This window comes from Pygocentrus nattereri, chromosome 8 (assembly GCF_015220715.1).
Source record: "Pygocentrus nattereri isolate fPygNat1 chromosome 8, fPygNat1.pri, whole genome shotgun sequence".
Lineage (NCBI taxonomy): Eukaryota > Metazoa > Chordata > Actinopteri > Characiformes > Serrasalmidae > Pygocentrus > Pygocentrus nattereri.
Window position 1 is genome coordinate 8,237,501 of NC_051218.1, and position 15,999 is coordinate 8,253,499.

The 15,999-nt window shown below is 42.8% G+C and overlaps 1 protein-coding gene across 10 annotated transcripts in view; it reads left to right on the forward strand.

Moving 5' to 3' along the window:
- Positions 1–15,999, forward strand: part of LOC108412580 (anoctamin-1) — a 93,055-nt gene that overhangs the window by 37,351 nt on the left and 39,705 nt on the right. For all 10 annotated transcript variants that reach the window (XM_037540673.1, XM_037540674.1, XM_037540677.1 and 7 more), the window contains 3 exons: positions 1,607–1,648; positions 8,341–8,405; positions 9,950–10,084. In XM_037540673.1, the coding sequence (XP_037396570.1) occupies positions 1,607–1,648; positions 8,341–8,405; positions 9,950–10,084 (242 nt within the window). The remainder of the gene's footprint in view (positions 1–1,606; positions 1,649–8,340; positions 8,406–9,949; positions 10,085–15,999) is intronic.

Below are 15,999 nucleotides of genomic sequence, written 5' to 3' on the forward strand. Positions count from 1 at the left end.
TATCACACTCCATAATGCGTTCCATATCACACTCCATATCACACTCCTTATCACACTCCATAATGTGCTCCATATCATGCTCCATATCACACTCCATATCACACTCCATAATACGTTCCATATCACACTCCATAATGCGTTCCATATCACACTCCATTTCACACTCCATATCACACTCCATAATGCGCTCCATATCACACTCTATATCACACTCCTTATCACACTCCATAATGTGCTCCATATCATACTCTATAATGTGCTCCATATCACACTCTATAATGCGCTCCATATCACACTCTATAATGTGCTCCATATCACACTCTATAATGCGCTCCATATCATACTCTATAATGTGCTCCATATCACACTCTATAATGTGCTCCATATCACACTCTATAATGCGCTCCATATCACACTCCTTATCACACTCCATAATGTGCTCCATATCATGCTCCATATCACACTCCATATCACACTCCATAATACGTTCCATATCACACTCCATAATGCGTTCCATATCACACTCCATTTCACACTCCTTATCACACTCCATAATGTGCTCCATATCATACTCTATAATGCGCTCCATATCACACTCTATAATGTGCTCCATATCACACTCCATAATGCGTTCCATATCACACTCCATATCACACTCCTTATCACACTCCATAATGTGCTCCATATCATGCTCCATATCACACTCCATATCACACTCCATAATGTGCTCCATATCATGCTCCATATCACACTCCTTATCACACTCCATAATGTGCTCCATGTCACACTCTATAATGTGCTCCATATCACACTCTATAATGCGCTCCATATCACACTCTATAATGTGCTCCATGTCACACTCTATAATGCGCTCCATATCACACTCCATAATGCGTTCCATATCACACTCCATATCACACTCCCTATCACACTCCATAATGTGCTCCATATCACACTCCATAATACGTTCCATATCACACTCCATAATGCGCTCTATATCACACTCTGTACCACACACCATAATGCGCTCCATATCACACTCCATAATGTGCTCCATATCACACTCCATAATACGTTCCATATCACACTCCATAATGCGCTCTATATCACACTCTGTATCACACTCCATAATGCGCTCCATATCACACTCGATAATGCGCTCTATATCACACTCCGTATCACACTCCATAATGCGCTCCATATCACACTCCACATCACATTCTGTACCACACTCCATAATGCGCTCCATATCACACTTCATAATGCGCTCTATATCACACTCCGTATCACACTCCATAATGCGCTCCATATCACACTCCACATCACACTCTGTACCACACTCCATAATGCGCTCCATATCACTCTCCATAATGCGTCCCATATCGCACTCCATAATATTTTCCATGTCACATGCCATATCACACTTCATAATGCACTCCATGTCACACTCCATAGTGAGCTCCATATCACACCACATAATGCGCTCCATATCACACTCCATATCACCCTTCATAATGCGCTCCGTATTACATTCCATATAACACTCCATAATGCGCTCCATAAAGGTGATGTGTGAGACCCACTGAATAACTTCTCATCCTGGCAGGGTGATATAGACGGAGAGAACGTGGAGCCGAATGACAGGAAGGTGAGTGACTTTAGTTTGTTTTTATGATGCCACAGTTAATGTGTGAATAACGAGTCAACACAATAAATAATTAATAACACTACATTTTTAAAAATAGTTTGACCTTTTGAACTATTCATAGTTCCAGCCTGAAGCTTTCTGATGGCAGGTTCCGTTGATGGTTCTCTTAATAAAGGGGTAATTTTATCACTGAAGTGAACCCACTCATTGGTTGCAGACACTGCTGCTCTGTCTGGATGTCGGTGCTGAAAAGTGGAAGCTGTGTTCTCTCGACGTTCACAGATCAAACGGTTTTCATGTTCACGTTCTGTGTTCACAGGATTTAAATGCTATCACTGAGTTACTGAAGGGAATAAACCCATTCTGATGAAGGTTGTTGTGTCACTCACAGCTATGACACTGTACAGTGCACTGCTTTATAAAAAATTTTTTTTAATAACATTTCAGAAATATGTATACTCACAAATATTTTAACTGTTTGACATACCTAATTTCATTAATGTGTTAATCCATTAACTAATTAATCCATCACTGTGTTTGCCAGTGGTGTTTAATCCTGAGTGAGGGTCAGTCTGCACCAGTGGTGGACAAAGTACACAAACCATGTGCTTGAGTTAAATTAGAGATACTCAAGGTACAATATTACTTCAGTAAAAGTAGAAGTTCCTCCCTTTAGACCTCCACTTGAGTAAATGTACTAAAGGATTTGCCTTCAAATGTACTTAAGTATCAAAAGTAAAAGTACTAAAAGTTACTGTCCACCACTAACTATGGCTGTAATGTCCTGTTATCAAATCACTTTTTATACACAAGCAAAGTTTCAGTTTAAGATTTATTTACAACTTAGTTCCAAGCTTAAGTTTAATAAAAACTGGCTTTAAACTCAGGATCACAAATGAGTTTCCTTTACTATATTGATCTGTAGGTCCCTGTTCATAAACATAAACCAGCCCAAACTGATTTACTATAAAATGAAATGGTGTTTGTAGAAATTCAGAAAAAAGCCGCGTCAGTCTCGACTGCATATGTGGACATATTTCTATGTTGGGCTCTATTTACACAAAGTTAGGTCAGTTCATCGTTTATGTTGAACAGACTCTCCCAAAATTTTGAACTGTGTGCTGCACTGGGTCGGTATGACCAACAGGTCAAAACCAGCTCTAAACAAAGTGACCGCTGTGCCCTGATTGGTGCTCTGGCTTTGCGCTTCTTTCGTTTTGACATGTTATGTTTTAATACACACAGAAACCAAAAGGAACGACAGATTTCTCAAAATGTAGTGGAGTAAAAAGTCAGATATTAGACTTTGAAATGTAGTGGAATGAAAGTAAAAAGTCACCAATAATGGAAAAACTTCAGTACAGATACAGACATCATGTCCAGACTGATGAGTTTAAAATGACCAGACAAGCTGTCACACTGCAGGGCAGGAGTATGTGTGTGTGTGTGTGTTGCTCATCCCTTCTAGACAAACTCAAATTAACTGTCTATTTACAGTCTCTGCTATTAGACCTGCAATTTTCTCCACAGTCAGTAACAGAAGTGAATGCTGTGAGGAGAACTTACAGTGAGACTTCAGCCAAAAAGATCTAATTCATACAGTTTAGGTCTTACAACCAGTTTGTATTAGAGATTATTTTATACTTTATATATATTTTATAATGTGCATTTGCCCCACCCATTCAGCCTACAGCAATTTAGCCCCACCATTCAGCTATAGCAATTTAGCCCCACCATTCAGCCTACAGCAATTTAGCCCCACCATTCAGCCTATAGCAGTTTTGCCCCACCCATTCAGCCTACAGCGGTTTAGCCCCACCCATTCAGCCTATAGCAGTTTTGCCCCACCCATTCAGCCTCCAGCGGTTTAGCCCCATCCATTCACCCTACAGCAGTTTAGCCCCACCCATTCATCCTACAGCAGTTTAGCCCCACCCATTCACCCAATAGCAGTTTAGCCCCACCCATTCACCCAATAGCACTAGTGTCTGTCAACACACAAACACACTCACTTCATCCATCTATCATCAGCAGTAACACCTCATTGTGTTTCACTAGCTGTTTTTTGTGTTCTGTGGTCTGCTGTGTGTTCTGCTGTGTTCTGTTGTATGTTCTGCTGTGGTCTGCTGTGTGTTCTGCTGTGGTCTGCTGTGTGTTCTGCTGTGGTCTGCTGTGTGTTCTGCTGTGGTCTGCTCTGTGTTCTGCTGTGTGTTCTGCTATGTGTTCTGCTATGGTCTGCTGTGTGTTCTGCTGTGGCCTGCTCTGTGTTCTGCTGTGGTCTGCTGTGTGTTCTGCTGTGGCCTGCTCTGTGTTCTGCTGTGGTCTGCTGTGTGTTCTGCTGTGGTCTGCTCTGTGTTCTGCTGTGTGTTCTGCTATGTGTTCTGCTATGGTCTGCTGTGTGTTCTGCTGTGGCCTGCTCTGTGTTCTGCTGTGGTCTGCTGTGTGTTCTGCTGTGGTCTGCTCTGTGTTCTGCTCTGTGTTCTGCTGTGGTCTGCTGTGTGTTCTGCTGTGGTCTGCTGTGTGTTCTGCTATGGTCTGCTGTGTGTTCTGCTGTGTTTTGCTGTATGGTCTGCTCTGTGTTCTGCTGTGTGTTTTGCTGTGTGTTTTGCTATGTGTTCTGCTGTGGTCTGCTGTGTGGTCTGCTGTGTGTTCTGCTGTGTGTTCTGCTATGTGTTCTGCTGTGGTCTGCTGTGTGGTCTGCTGTGTGTTCTGCTGTGTGTTCTGCTGTGGTCTGCTGTGTGTTCTGCTGTGTGTTCTGCTGTGGTCTGCTGTGTGTTCTGCTGTGTGTTCTGCTGTGTGTTCTGCTGTGGTCTGCTCTGTGGTCTGCTGTGTGTTCCGCTGTGTTCTGTTGTGGTCTGCTGTGTGTTCTGCTGTGTGTTCTGCTGTGTTCTGCTCTGTGGTCTGCTGTGTGTTCTGCTTTGTGTTCTGCTGTGTGTTCTGCTATGTGTTCTGCTGTGGTCTGCTGTGTGTTCTGCTGTGTTCTGTTCTGTGGTCTGCTGTGTGTTCTGCTTTGTGTTCTGCTGTGTGTTCTGCAATGTGTTCTGCTGTGTGGTCTGCTGTGTGTTCTGCTTTGTGTTCTGCTGTGTGTTCTGCTATGTGTTCTGTTGTGTGTTCTGCTGTGTGTTCCTGTGTGTTCTGCTGTGTGTTCCTCTGTGTTCTGCTGGGTGTTCTGCGTGTTCTGCTGTATTCTGCTGTGTGTTGTGCTGTGTTCTGTTGTGGTCTGCTGTGTGTTCTGCTGTGTGGTCTGCTGTGTGTTCTGCTGTGTGTTCCGCTGTGTTCTGTTGTGGTCTGCTGTGTGTTCTGCTGTGTGTTCTGCTGTGTGGTCTGCTGTGTTCTGTTGTGGTCTGCTGTGTGTTCTGCTGTGTGTTCTGCTGTGTTCTGTTCTGTGGTCTGCTGTGTGTTCTGCTGGGTGTTCTGCTGTGTGTTCTGCTATGTGCTCTGCTGTGTGTTCCTCTGTGTTCTGCTGGGTGTTCTGCGTGTTCTGCTGTATTCTGCTATGTGTTGTGCTGTGTTCTGTTGTGGTCTGCTGTGTGTTCTGCTGTGTGTTCTGCTGTGTGGTCTGCTGTGTGGTCTGCTGTATGTTCTGCTGTGTGTTCTGCTGTGGTCTGCTGTGTGTTCTGCTGTGTGTTCTGCTGTGGTCTGCTGTGTGTTCTGCTGTGTGTTCTGCTGTGGTCTGCTGTGTGTTCTGCTCTGTGTTCTGCTGTGTGTTCTGCTGTGGTCTGCTCTGTGGTCTGCTGTGTGTTCCGCTGTGTTCTGTTGTGGTCTGCTGTGTGTTCTGCTGTGTGTTCTGCTGTGTTCTGCTCTGTGGTCTGCTGTGTGTTCTGCTTTGTGTTCTGCTGTGTGTTCTGCTATGTGTTCTGCTGTGGTCTGCTGTGTGTTCTGCTGTGTTCTGTTCTGTGGTCTGCTGTGTGTTCTGCTTTGTGTTCTGCTGTGTGTTCTGCAATGTGTTCTGCTGTGTGGTCTGCTGTGTGTTCTGCTTTGTGTTCTGCTGTGTGTTCTGCTATGTGTTCTGTTGTGTGTTCTGCTGTGTGTTCCTGTGTGTTCTGCTGTGTGTTCCTCTGTGTTCTGCTGGGTGTTCTGCGTGTTCTGCTGTATTCTGCTGTGTGTTGTGCTGTGTTCTGTTGTGGTCTGCTGTGTGTTCTGCTGTGTGGTCTGCTGTGTGTTCTGCTGTGTGTTCCGCTGTGTTCTGTTGTGGTCTGCTGTGTGTTCTGCTGTGTGTTCTGCTGTGTGGTCTGCTGTGTTCTGTTGTGGTCTGCTGTGTGTTCTGCTGTGTGTTCTGCTGTGTTCTGTTCTGTGGTCTGCTGTGTGTTCTGCTGGGTGTTCTGCTGTGTGTTCTGCTATGTGCTCTGCTGTGTGTTCCTCTGTGTTCTGCTGGGTGTTCTGCGTGTTCTGCTGTATTCTGCTATGTGTTGTGCTGTGTTCTGTTGTGGTCTGCTGTGTGTTCTGCTGTGTGTTCTGCTGTGTGGTCTGCTGTGTGGTCTGCTGTATGTTCTGCTGTGGTCTGCTGTGTGTTCTATGTTCTGCTCTGTGTATAATCAGCCGAGTGCTGAAGGTTCTAATGAAATGAACAGGAAGGAAGCCGGGAAGATCGAGAATGTGCATTAATGTATCTCTACCAATTTTACTCTGCTGTCTGGTGGTCAGTGTATGGTCATTGTTGGGTCACTTTGGGTTCACTGGGGGTCACTGTGGTGTCAGTGTGGGGTCGCTGTTGGATTACTGTGGGCTTAGTGTGGGTTCAGTGTAGGATTACTGGGCACTTAGTGTGGGGTCACTATGGGGTCACTGTGGGCAAACTGTAGGCTTAGTGTGGGCCCACTGTGGAGACACTGTGGACTGTGTGACGTCAGTGTGGGCTCAGTAGAGAGGTCAGTGTGTGATTACTGTGCGCTCAGTGTGGGATTACTGTGTGCGGTCAGTGTGGGCTAAGGGTGGGGTCTCTATGGGCTCAGTGTGGGCTCAGTGAGGGACCAGTGTGGGATTACAGTGGGCTCAGTGTGGGGTCACTAAGGCTTAGTGTGGGGTCACCATGGGTTTAGTGTGGGGTCAGTGTAGGCTGTGTGTGGGATTACTGTGGGGTCTTTAAAGAGGTCAGTGTGGGATTAATGTGGGCTCATCATGGGATTACTGTGAGCTAAGGGTGGGGTCACTACAGGCTTAGTGTGGGGTCTCTACCAATTTTACTCTGCTGTCTGGTGCTCAGTGTATGGTCATTGTTGGGTTACTTTGGATTCACTGGGGGTCACTGTGTGGTCACTGTGGGCTCAGTGTTAGCCCAATATGGGATTACAGTGGGCTCAATGTGGGGTAACCATAGGCTTAGTGTGGGGTCAGTGTGGGCTGTGTGTGGGGTTACTGTGGACTCATTAAAGAGGTCAGTGTGGGATTACTGTGGGCTCATTGTGGGATTACTGTGGGCTCAGGGTGGGGTCACTACAGGCTTAGTGTGGGTTTATAAGTGGTCAGTTTACTGTAGGCTCAGTGTGGGCTAACTGGAGGGTTAGTATGGGCTCAGAAAGGGGTCAGTGTGGGATTAGTGTAGGCTCAGTATGGGGTCAGTGGGGTCAGTGTGGGCTCAGAATGGGGTCAGTGTGGGATTACTGTGGGTGCAGTGTGGGTTCAGTGTGGGGTTAGTGTGGTTAGTGTGGGGTTAGTGTGGTCCGTGTGGGTTCAGAGTGGGGTCATTACAGGGTCACTGTGGGGTCACTATGGGCTTAATGTGGGGTCAGTGTTGGGCCAGATGAGTCACTGTGGGGGCAGTGTGGAGTAAATACACTGCAGACTTTTACGGCTGACCGCTGCAGTGTCCGTGTACCAGCTCAGTTGTTTTTTGTTGTAGACACAATATTTGAAATTTGTGACTCTGACAAGTAACCCCTTTAAATTGATCATTTTAGAAATTCTAAAATTAAATTCTGTAAAAGGTTTTTTGTGCATTTGTGTATCTGCAAGAATCTGTTAAACATGGTGATATTTGTATTGTAACTTTCATAGCAGTGTGAATTCGTTTTAAAACAGGATCATTAATTTTACCACCCAGATGTCGGCAGTACAACCACACAAATTATTTAACTTTTTTAATGGAAACGTGTGTTGATAGTCTGAGTAATTAGACGCCTGTAAACACTTTTATATTGTTCTCAAGTAAATAAACAAAATTGGTGTTTTTTTTTGGAGTCGCACCTCCTGGACCTGCCTGACCTTGACTCACAAATAACCGTTTTTACAGTATTTTGGAAAGAGCTTCTGACCTTGTATTGCATCATGAAGGTCACTTGGATTCTTCATCACGGTGCAGTGCCCTGCCTGCTCTGTCTTAAACACAGTTTGATGAGTTGAATGCTTTTAAAACTGCCCTATTTTTATTACTTATGAGTTTAAAGGTTTTAAATGTTAAATCATGCCGAACTAAGAGTTTATATATAACAAAATATTTATATTACTAAATTACCTTTTTTTCATGGTTTTGCATATTTAGTTGGATGATTGCACTTACATTTTTAGATTTTGTCTAAAATTAATTTAATTCTCATGCATTACAAAATGTTTTTATGTAAAGGACATGTGAGGAATGGTGTATATTTCCTGATTTATTTTAAGACAATAATGGACTTGGACACAAAAAAAAATCACGTGACATTATTGAGCCTTAAGGGAGTGAAATGGCAGTAACGTATCTGACTCTGTTTCAGCTGCTGTATGAGGAGTGGGCCAGTTACAGCGTCTTTTATAAATACCAGCCCGTCGGCCTGATCAGGTGAGGACACCACTCACAGCACCACAGCTCATCCACCTTCAACGTTCACATACACACACAACACAGAACCAACACGTGGAACACCAGCAGTGAATCAATTGATATTTTGCTTCCAAAATGTTTTGAAACTAAATATTTTTTGTTAGTTTTGTTTTTGTTAGATGATATGGAAGCAATCAAGTGTTTTCATTTAGGAGTACTTTACTGAAAATTATCTTGGAATATTAAAACATTCCTATGAACAGTTATTATCATAGCAAGTTCCTGCCCAATCTGGCGACCCTGAGCAGGTTTCTGAGACAGTCTGAGTGATGAGTGCTGCAGGAGAGCTGAGGAAACAGAGGCTGCAGCCTTCGTTGTGACCTGCATTCCTTATGTATGAAGCTGTATTAGTCTTAACGCCATAATGATGAGCTTCTGTCTGCTGTGAATGAACAGAGATCAGTGCAGTGGAGAGCAGAGCACCAGCAATCCAGATCAGCAGGAAATGCATTTATACTGAACCAGTGAATAAACATTATCGCCTCAAATCAGAACTCTAATTCAGTCAGTCATGAGCTTTCATGATGCTTTCAAAAGAAACAACCCTCAGACAGATGTGAAAAAAGTCCATAAATCTGCTTCTGTGAGACGTGCAGCAGATCATCCCTCTCTCTCTGTAGATAAGCTGCTTCTGCTAATGAACAAAGCTTCATAAACAAAACTGGTTCCTGTCTGACTGATAAAACTGACGCATAGAAGCGCAAGATTTAATAAAAACAGTTTTTTTCTGTTATTGAATATTTATCTTATTTAATATTCGCTGCGGCTCTAACATTAACTTTATTAACAGCCTGCAGAACTCGTGTGTTCATCTCCATCTAGTCCTGAGAACAGTTTGTTTCAGAACGTTCCACTGGTGTTCCTCACTGTAGTCTGTTCACTTGCTGCATACACTGTCACTGCACAGACTGTCACTCCACAACTTCACTGCACACACTGTCACTGCCCACACTGTCACTGCACACAACATCACTACACAACATCACTGCACACACTGTCACTGCACAGACTGTCACTACACAACTTCACTGCACACACTGTCACTGCCCACACTGTCACTGCACAACATCACTGCATACACTTACTGCACACACTGTCACTACACAACATCACTGCACACACTGTCACTGCAAACACTATCACTACACATCACTGCACACACTGTCACTGCACAGACTGTCACTACACAACGTCACTGCACACAACATCACTACACAACATCACTGCACGCACTGTCACTGCACAGACTGTCACTACACAACGTCACTGCACACACTGTCACTACACAACATCACTGCACTCACTGCACACACCATTACTGCACAACATCACTGCACACACTGTCACTGCCCACACTGTCACTGCACACAACATCACTACATAACATCACTGCACACACTGTCACTGCCCACAACATCACTACACAACATCACTGCACACACTGTTACTGCACACAGTGTCCCTGTTGGGGGTGTTGCTGACCTCTTCTCGCTTTTCTACAGGAAGTATTTTGGAGAGAAGATTGGGCTGTACTTTGCATGGCTGGGTGTTTATACTCAGATGCTGATTCCTGCCTCTTTAGTGGGAGTATTCGTGTTCCTCTACGGCTGCGTTACAGTGGACGACGACATCCCCAGGTCAGCCTCACTGCCCGCTGGGCCAGAGGACATACTCTGTATAATAAACCATATTGTGAAATTAGATTGCAAGTAAATAAGTTAATAATGATACTGGAGTAACGCAGGTCATTATTGTCTACAGAAATGAGCGATAAATTAACTATGTATTTAAAGTTAATAAATGAATTGGGTAATAAAATACGCTCTGCCCACAGGAGTCACTGATACAGTCACTGATGATAAAATCATGCTGTAACTCTATGTGAATTATTTCTGACTTGTAGTTCATTATAATGTTAGCTGTGTGGACAGATTAAAAACTTTCAGTCCAGATTACAGTAGAGTGTGAAAGTACAACCCCATTTGCAACGCTGTGCAGATTTTTTTGAAAAATATATGCCTATTTAGAATTCCCTGCCAAGAACTAAAAAGTTGGGACGGGGGTCTGTTTACCGCTGTGTTTCATCACCTCTTCTTTAACAGCACTCTGTAAGCGTTTGGGAACTGAGGAGACGCTGCTGTAGTTTAGAAAGTGAAATGTTTTCTGTTCTTGTTTGATACAGAATTTTAGATGATCATCAGTTTCAGGGGTTAATTTGTGATATTTTTCATTTAATAACCCTTCAAATGTTACCAGCGGTGACCAGTCTGGACTGCAGGCAAGTCAGTTTTGTGCCCGGACTCTTTTAATATGGAGCAATGCTGCTGTAATACATGCAGAATGTGGTTTTACATTGTCTTGTTGAAATAATCAAGGCCTTCCCTGAAAAAGACGTCATCTGGACGGCAGCATATGTTGCTAAAACATGTTTATATCATTCAGCATTAATGGCACCTTCACAGATGAGCACGTCACCCATACCATGTGCACTAATGCCCAATTAAACCATCATGAATACTGGCTTTTGATCTGTGCACTGATAACAAGCTGAGTGGTCTTTAGCCTGGAGGACACAGTGTCCATTATTTCCAAAGAGAAATTCAAATGTTGATTCGTCGGATCACAGGACACTTTTCCACTTCCCCTCAGTCCATTTTAAAAGAGCTCAGGCCCAGAGAAGGTGGCAGCGTTTTTGGATCCTGTTTATATTTGGTTTCTTTGTGTTTTAGAGTTTTAACTTGCATTTGTGGATGCAGTGATGAACTGTTTTCACAGACTGTGGTTTTCAGAAGTGTTTCTGAGCCCATGCAGTGATTTCCACTACAGAATCATGTCTGTTTTTAATGCAGTGCCGTCTGAGGGCCCAAAGATCACTTCTCCAGATTCTCTAAATATTTTAATGATATAATGTACCGTAGACGATGGTACAGTCTTTCACAGAGTGGTAAACCCCTCCTCATCTTTACTTCTGAAAGACTCTGCCTCTCTGAGATGCTCTTTATACCCAGTCATGTTACTGAGCTGCTGTCAATCAACCACCAGGATCTTTTTAGCATTAAACAACTTTACTAGCCTTTTGTTTCCCTGTCCCAACTTTTTTGGTACGTGATTTTGGCATCAAATACAAAATGGGCAAATATTTTTCTGTAAACACTAACATTTCTCAGTTTCAACATTTGATATGTTGTCTTTTTACTATTTTCAACTAAATATATGGTGTAAATAATTTGCACGTCATTGCATTTTGTTTGTATATTTACATTTTACACAGTGTCCCAACTTTTTTGGAAATGGTGTTGTAGAAGAGGAGATATTTTATTATGATTTGATAATAGGTTATTCAGCTTCTTTTGTGGTATAAAAAACATTGTTTACATTTTTAAGTTTTTGTCATTTTGTGGTGTCCAAACAAAAAGAATAATGTCAGACTCAAACCTGCATACGGAATATAATATAATATGACTTGTTATAATCCAGGTATATACACTATATTTCCAGAAGTATTCGCTCATCTGTCTTCACATATGAACTTGGGTGACATCCCGTTCTTATTCCATAAGGTTTAATATGATGTTGGCTCACCCTTTGCAGCTATAATAGCTTCAACTCTTCTGGGAAGGCTTTCCACAGGGGTTAGGAGTGTGTTTATAGGAATTTTTTACCGTTCTTCCAGGAGGTCATTTTCGCATGAAATTGTCCAAAATCTCTTGGTGCTAAAGCATTAAGAGGTCCTTTCACTGAAACTAAGGGGCCAAGCCCAACTCCTGAAAAACAACCCCACACCATGATCCCCCCTCCACAAAACTTTACACTTGGCACAATGCAGTCAGACAAGTACTGGTCTCCTGGCAACCGTCAAACCCAGACACGTCCATCGGATTGCCAGACAGAGAAGCGTAATTGGTCACTCCAGAGTACATGTCTCCACTGCTCTAAAGTCCAATGGTGGCGCTTTACACCACTGCATTCGATGCTTTGCATTGCGCTTGGTGATGTAAGGCTTGGATGCAGCTGCTTGGCCATGGAAGCCCATTCCATGAAGCGCTGTTCTTGAGCGAATCTGAAGGCCACATGAAGTTTGGAGGTCTGTAGCGATTGACTCTGCAGAAATTTGGCGTCCTCTGCACCTCAGCATCTGCTGACCCCGCTTTGTCATTTTACGTGGCTGACCACTTCTTGACTGAGTTGCTGTCGTTCCAAATCTCTTCCACTTTGTTATAATACCACTGACAGTTGACTATTGAATATATAGTAGTGAGGAAATGTCATGACTGGACTTGTTGCACAGGTGGCGTCCGATCACGGTACCATGCTGGAATTCACTGAGCTCCTGAGAGCGACCCATTCTTTCACTAATGTCTGTAGAAGCAGTCTGCAGGCCTAGGGGCTTGGTTTTATACACCTGTGGCCATGGAAGTGATTGTTGGATCACCTGAATTCAATTATTTGGATGGGTGAGTGAATACTTTTGGCAATATCATGTAAAGGCCCTGCAACTCAAATTAAACTCAAGAGCTGTAAATGCAACAGTTGGAAGCGTCTCACATTCATGAAGCAGGTTTCGTCAAATCAGCTATCAAAATTCCTGTAATGCATCAAGTTCAATTTCATGGTTTCAAACGGCTGATTTTGCTAAATATGTAGATATAGAAAAGAACAGCAATGTCAGCTAAAACATACACAAATATCATAAAAATGCTGCAACTATGTAAATCACACATTGCAGATGACTTTACAGTGAGAACAATACTGTAAGTCAAAAATACGAGCTGATTTGGCTGTGGAGTAATCATATGCGTTGCGTGCAGCTGTGTATAATTGACAGGGGCAGCTGTGGGCTGGATGTTAGGGAACCAGCCTTGTGACCGGAAGGTTTGATTCCCTGAGCTGACAGTACGTGACTGAAGTAGAGAAATTCTGAATTCAGCTCTCAGATTAGACTTCAGTGCCTGATGAGTGTGTAAATTCAGACTCTGCAGAGCTGGATGGTTTATGTGTGTCAGCTCGTCATTATGTTTAAACAGATTCACTTCATAATTCACATTTTCTCCTGATGCTTGTTTCAGGCTGCTGGACCTGTCCAGCCTTTTGAAAGGAATGTTTTACATCACAGTAACAAACCTGAGCAAGAACCTGAACATTTCTGCCAGAGCATAAACAAATTCCAGAAGTTTGTTATAAAAGCTTATTTTTAGCAGAACGCAGTCGCTGTTTGGGTCGTTATCGTGTTGATGGAATTCTGAGGCTGATATTTTCTGGCTTAAAACACCCGAACTTCCTACAGCCATAAATAATGGAGCCTTATAATGCATTAATAACATTAATAACACAGCCAGCCGCCAGAGAGAGAGAGAGAGAGAGAGAGACAGAGAGAGAGGGAGAGAGAGACAGAGAGAGAGAGAGAGAGACAGACAGACAGAGAGAGGAAGTGGACTCTGGTGTCTGGACTCTGTCAGATTCAGGATATTATGACACTGGGAGCAGCTGCTGAAATGCAGTGAGTGTGTGTGTGTGTGTGCGTGTGTGTGTGTGTGTGTGTGTGTGTGTGCGTGTGTGCGTGTGTGTGTGTGTGTGTGTGTGTGTGTGTGTGTAAGAAAACAAATACAAAACAAAGAGGCACAATGCAGGGAAGCCAGTCAGAACAGAGCTCATTTACATATATCAGTCTTAAAGGCACAAAAGCATAAACAGAGGCTGGAAAATGATCATGTAGAAATGAATGACAAACAATTTAATACATAAAACTAAATGTTCCGAATGTACTGACCATCACGCTGTCATCATGTAGCAGCAGCATCCTAACAAAAAAACCACAGAGAGATCAGATCAGTCCTGCTTTGAAAGAGCTGCACCAGTTGCCTGGATCATTGACCATAGAGTTTAAAGCTCTGCTACTGGTTTTTAAAGCTCAAAACAACATTAAAGCACCTGCTTACATCACAGAGCATCTGTCTGTTTATGTTCCAGCACGTAATCTAAGATCTGTAGATAGTGGCCTTCTACAGTTACCCTCTGTAAAACATAGAAAACGTGGAGAGGCTCTTTGAGTTATTCTAGCTCTAAACTATGGAGCTCAATTCAGTTTTTATTAGTCAAGCTCAGTGCTCACTTTTAAGAAGCACCTTCTCAAACTCAAACGTCTCTCTTTAACTCAGCATTTAATTAAAACTGAATTTTTTTATCTTCTAATTTAATCTAATTTCTTCTGATTCTAAATACTAATACTAATTATTCCTTGTACAACTATGTTTTTAGCTGTTTGTAAGACACTTTGAGCTGCCACCAGCATAAAAAGAGCTATATGAATAAAGTTATTATTAATAATTATTATCAAATTATTCAGTGATATGCATCACACAGTTCTTTACTGACATCAAACTGTCCTTTACTAATTTCACACTGTCTTCTACTGACCATCACACTATCTTTTACTGACATCACAGTATCCTTTACTGATTTCACATTGTCCTTCATTGATGTCACACTGTCTTCTGTTGACCATCACACTGTCCTCTACTTCACATGGTCCTTTACTGACATCACACTGTTCTTCACTGACATCACATTGTCCTTTACTAATTTCAGTCTGTCCTTTACTGACATCACACTGTTCTTTACTGACACCACACTGTCTTTCACTGACATCACACAGTCCTTTACTGATTTCACTCTGTCCTTCGCTGATACCACGCTGTCGTTTGCTCACATCACACTGTCTTTTACTAATTTCACACAGTCCTTTACTGACAACACGCTGTCCTTTACTGACCATCACACTGTCCTTCACTGACATCACACTATCCTTTACTAATTTCACACAGTCCTTCACTGACATCACACTGCCCTTTACTGACATCACACTGTCCTTCACTGACCATCGCACTGTTCTTTACTGACATCATACTGTCGTTTACTGATATCACATTGTCCTTCATTGATGTCTCAATGTCTTCTACTCACCATCACACTGTCCTTTCCTAATTTCACATGGTTCTTCACTGACATCACACTGTCCTTTACTGACATCACACTCTCTTTCACTGACATAACATTCTCTTTCACTGACATCACACTGTCCTTCACTGACATCACACTGTACTGACATCACACTGTCCTTTAGTGACATCACACTGTCCTTCACTGACATCACACTGTCCTTTACTAATTTCAGTCTGTTTCTCACTGACATCACACTGTCCTTTACTGATTTCACTCTGTCCTTCGCTGACATCACACAGTTCTTTACTGACATCACACTGTCCCTTACTAATTTCACTATGTCCTTTACTAATTTCACTCTGTCCTTTGCTGACATCACACAGCCCTTTACTGACATCACACTGTCCTTTACTTATATCACATTGTCCTTCCTTGATTTCACACTGTCTTCTACTGACCATCACACTGTTCTTTTCTGACCATTACCTGTCCTTCAGTCCAGTTTTAGTTGCTCAGAGCAGTGAGTTTTATATATTATAGTGTTTTTTACACAATTTATTAGGAAAACTATACAGGTAGTTCCTCCTTTTTTCTTCAGAAAAGACTCAATTCT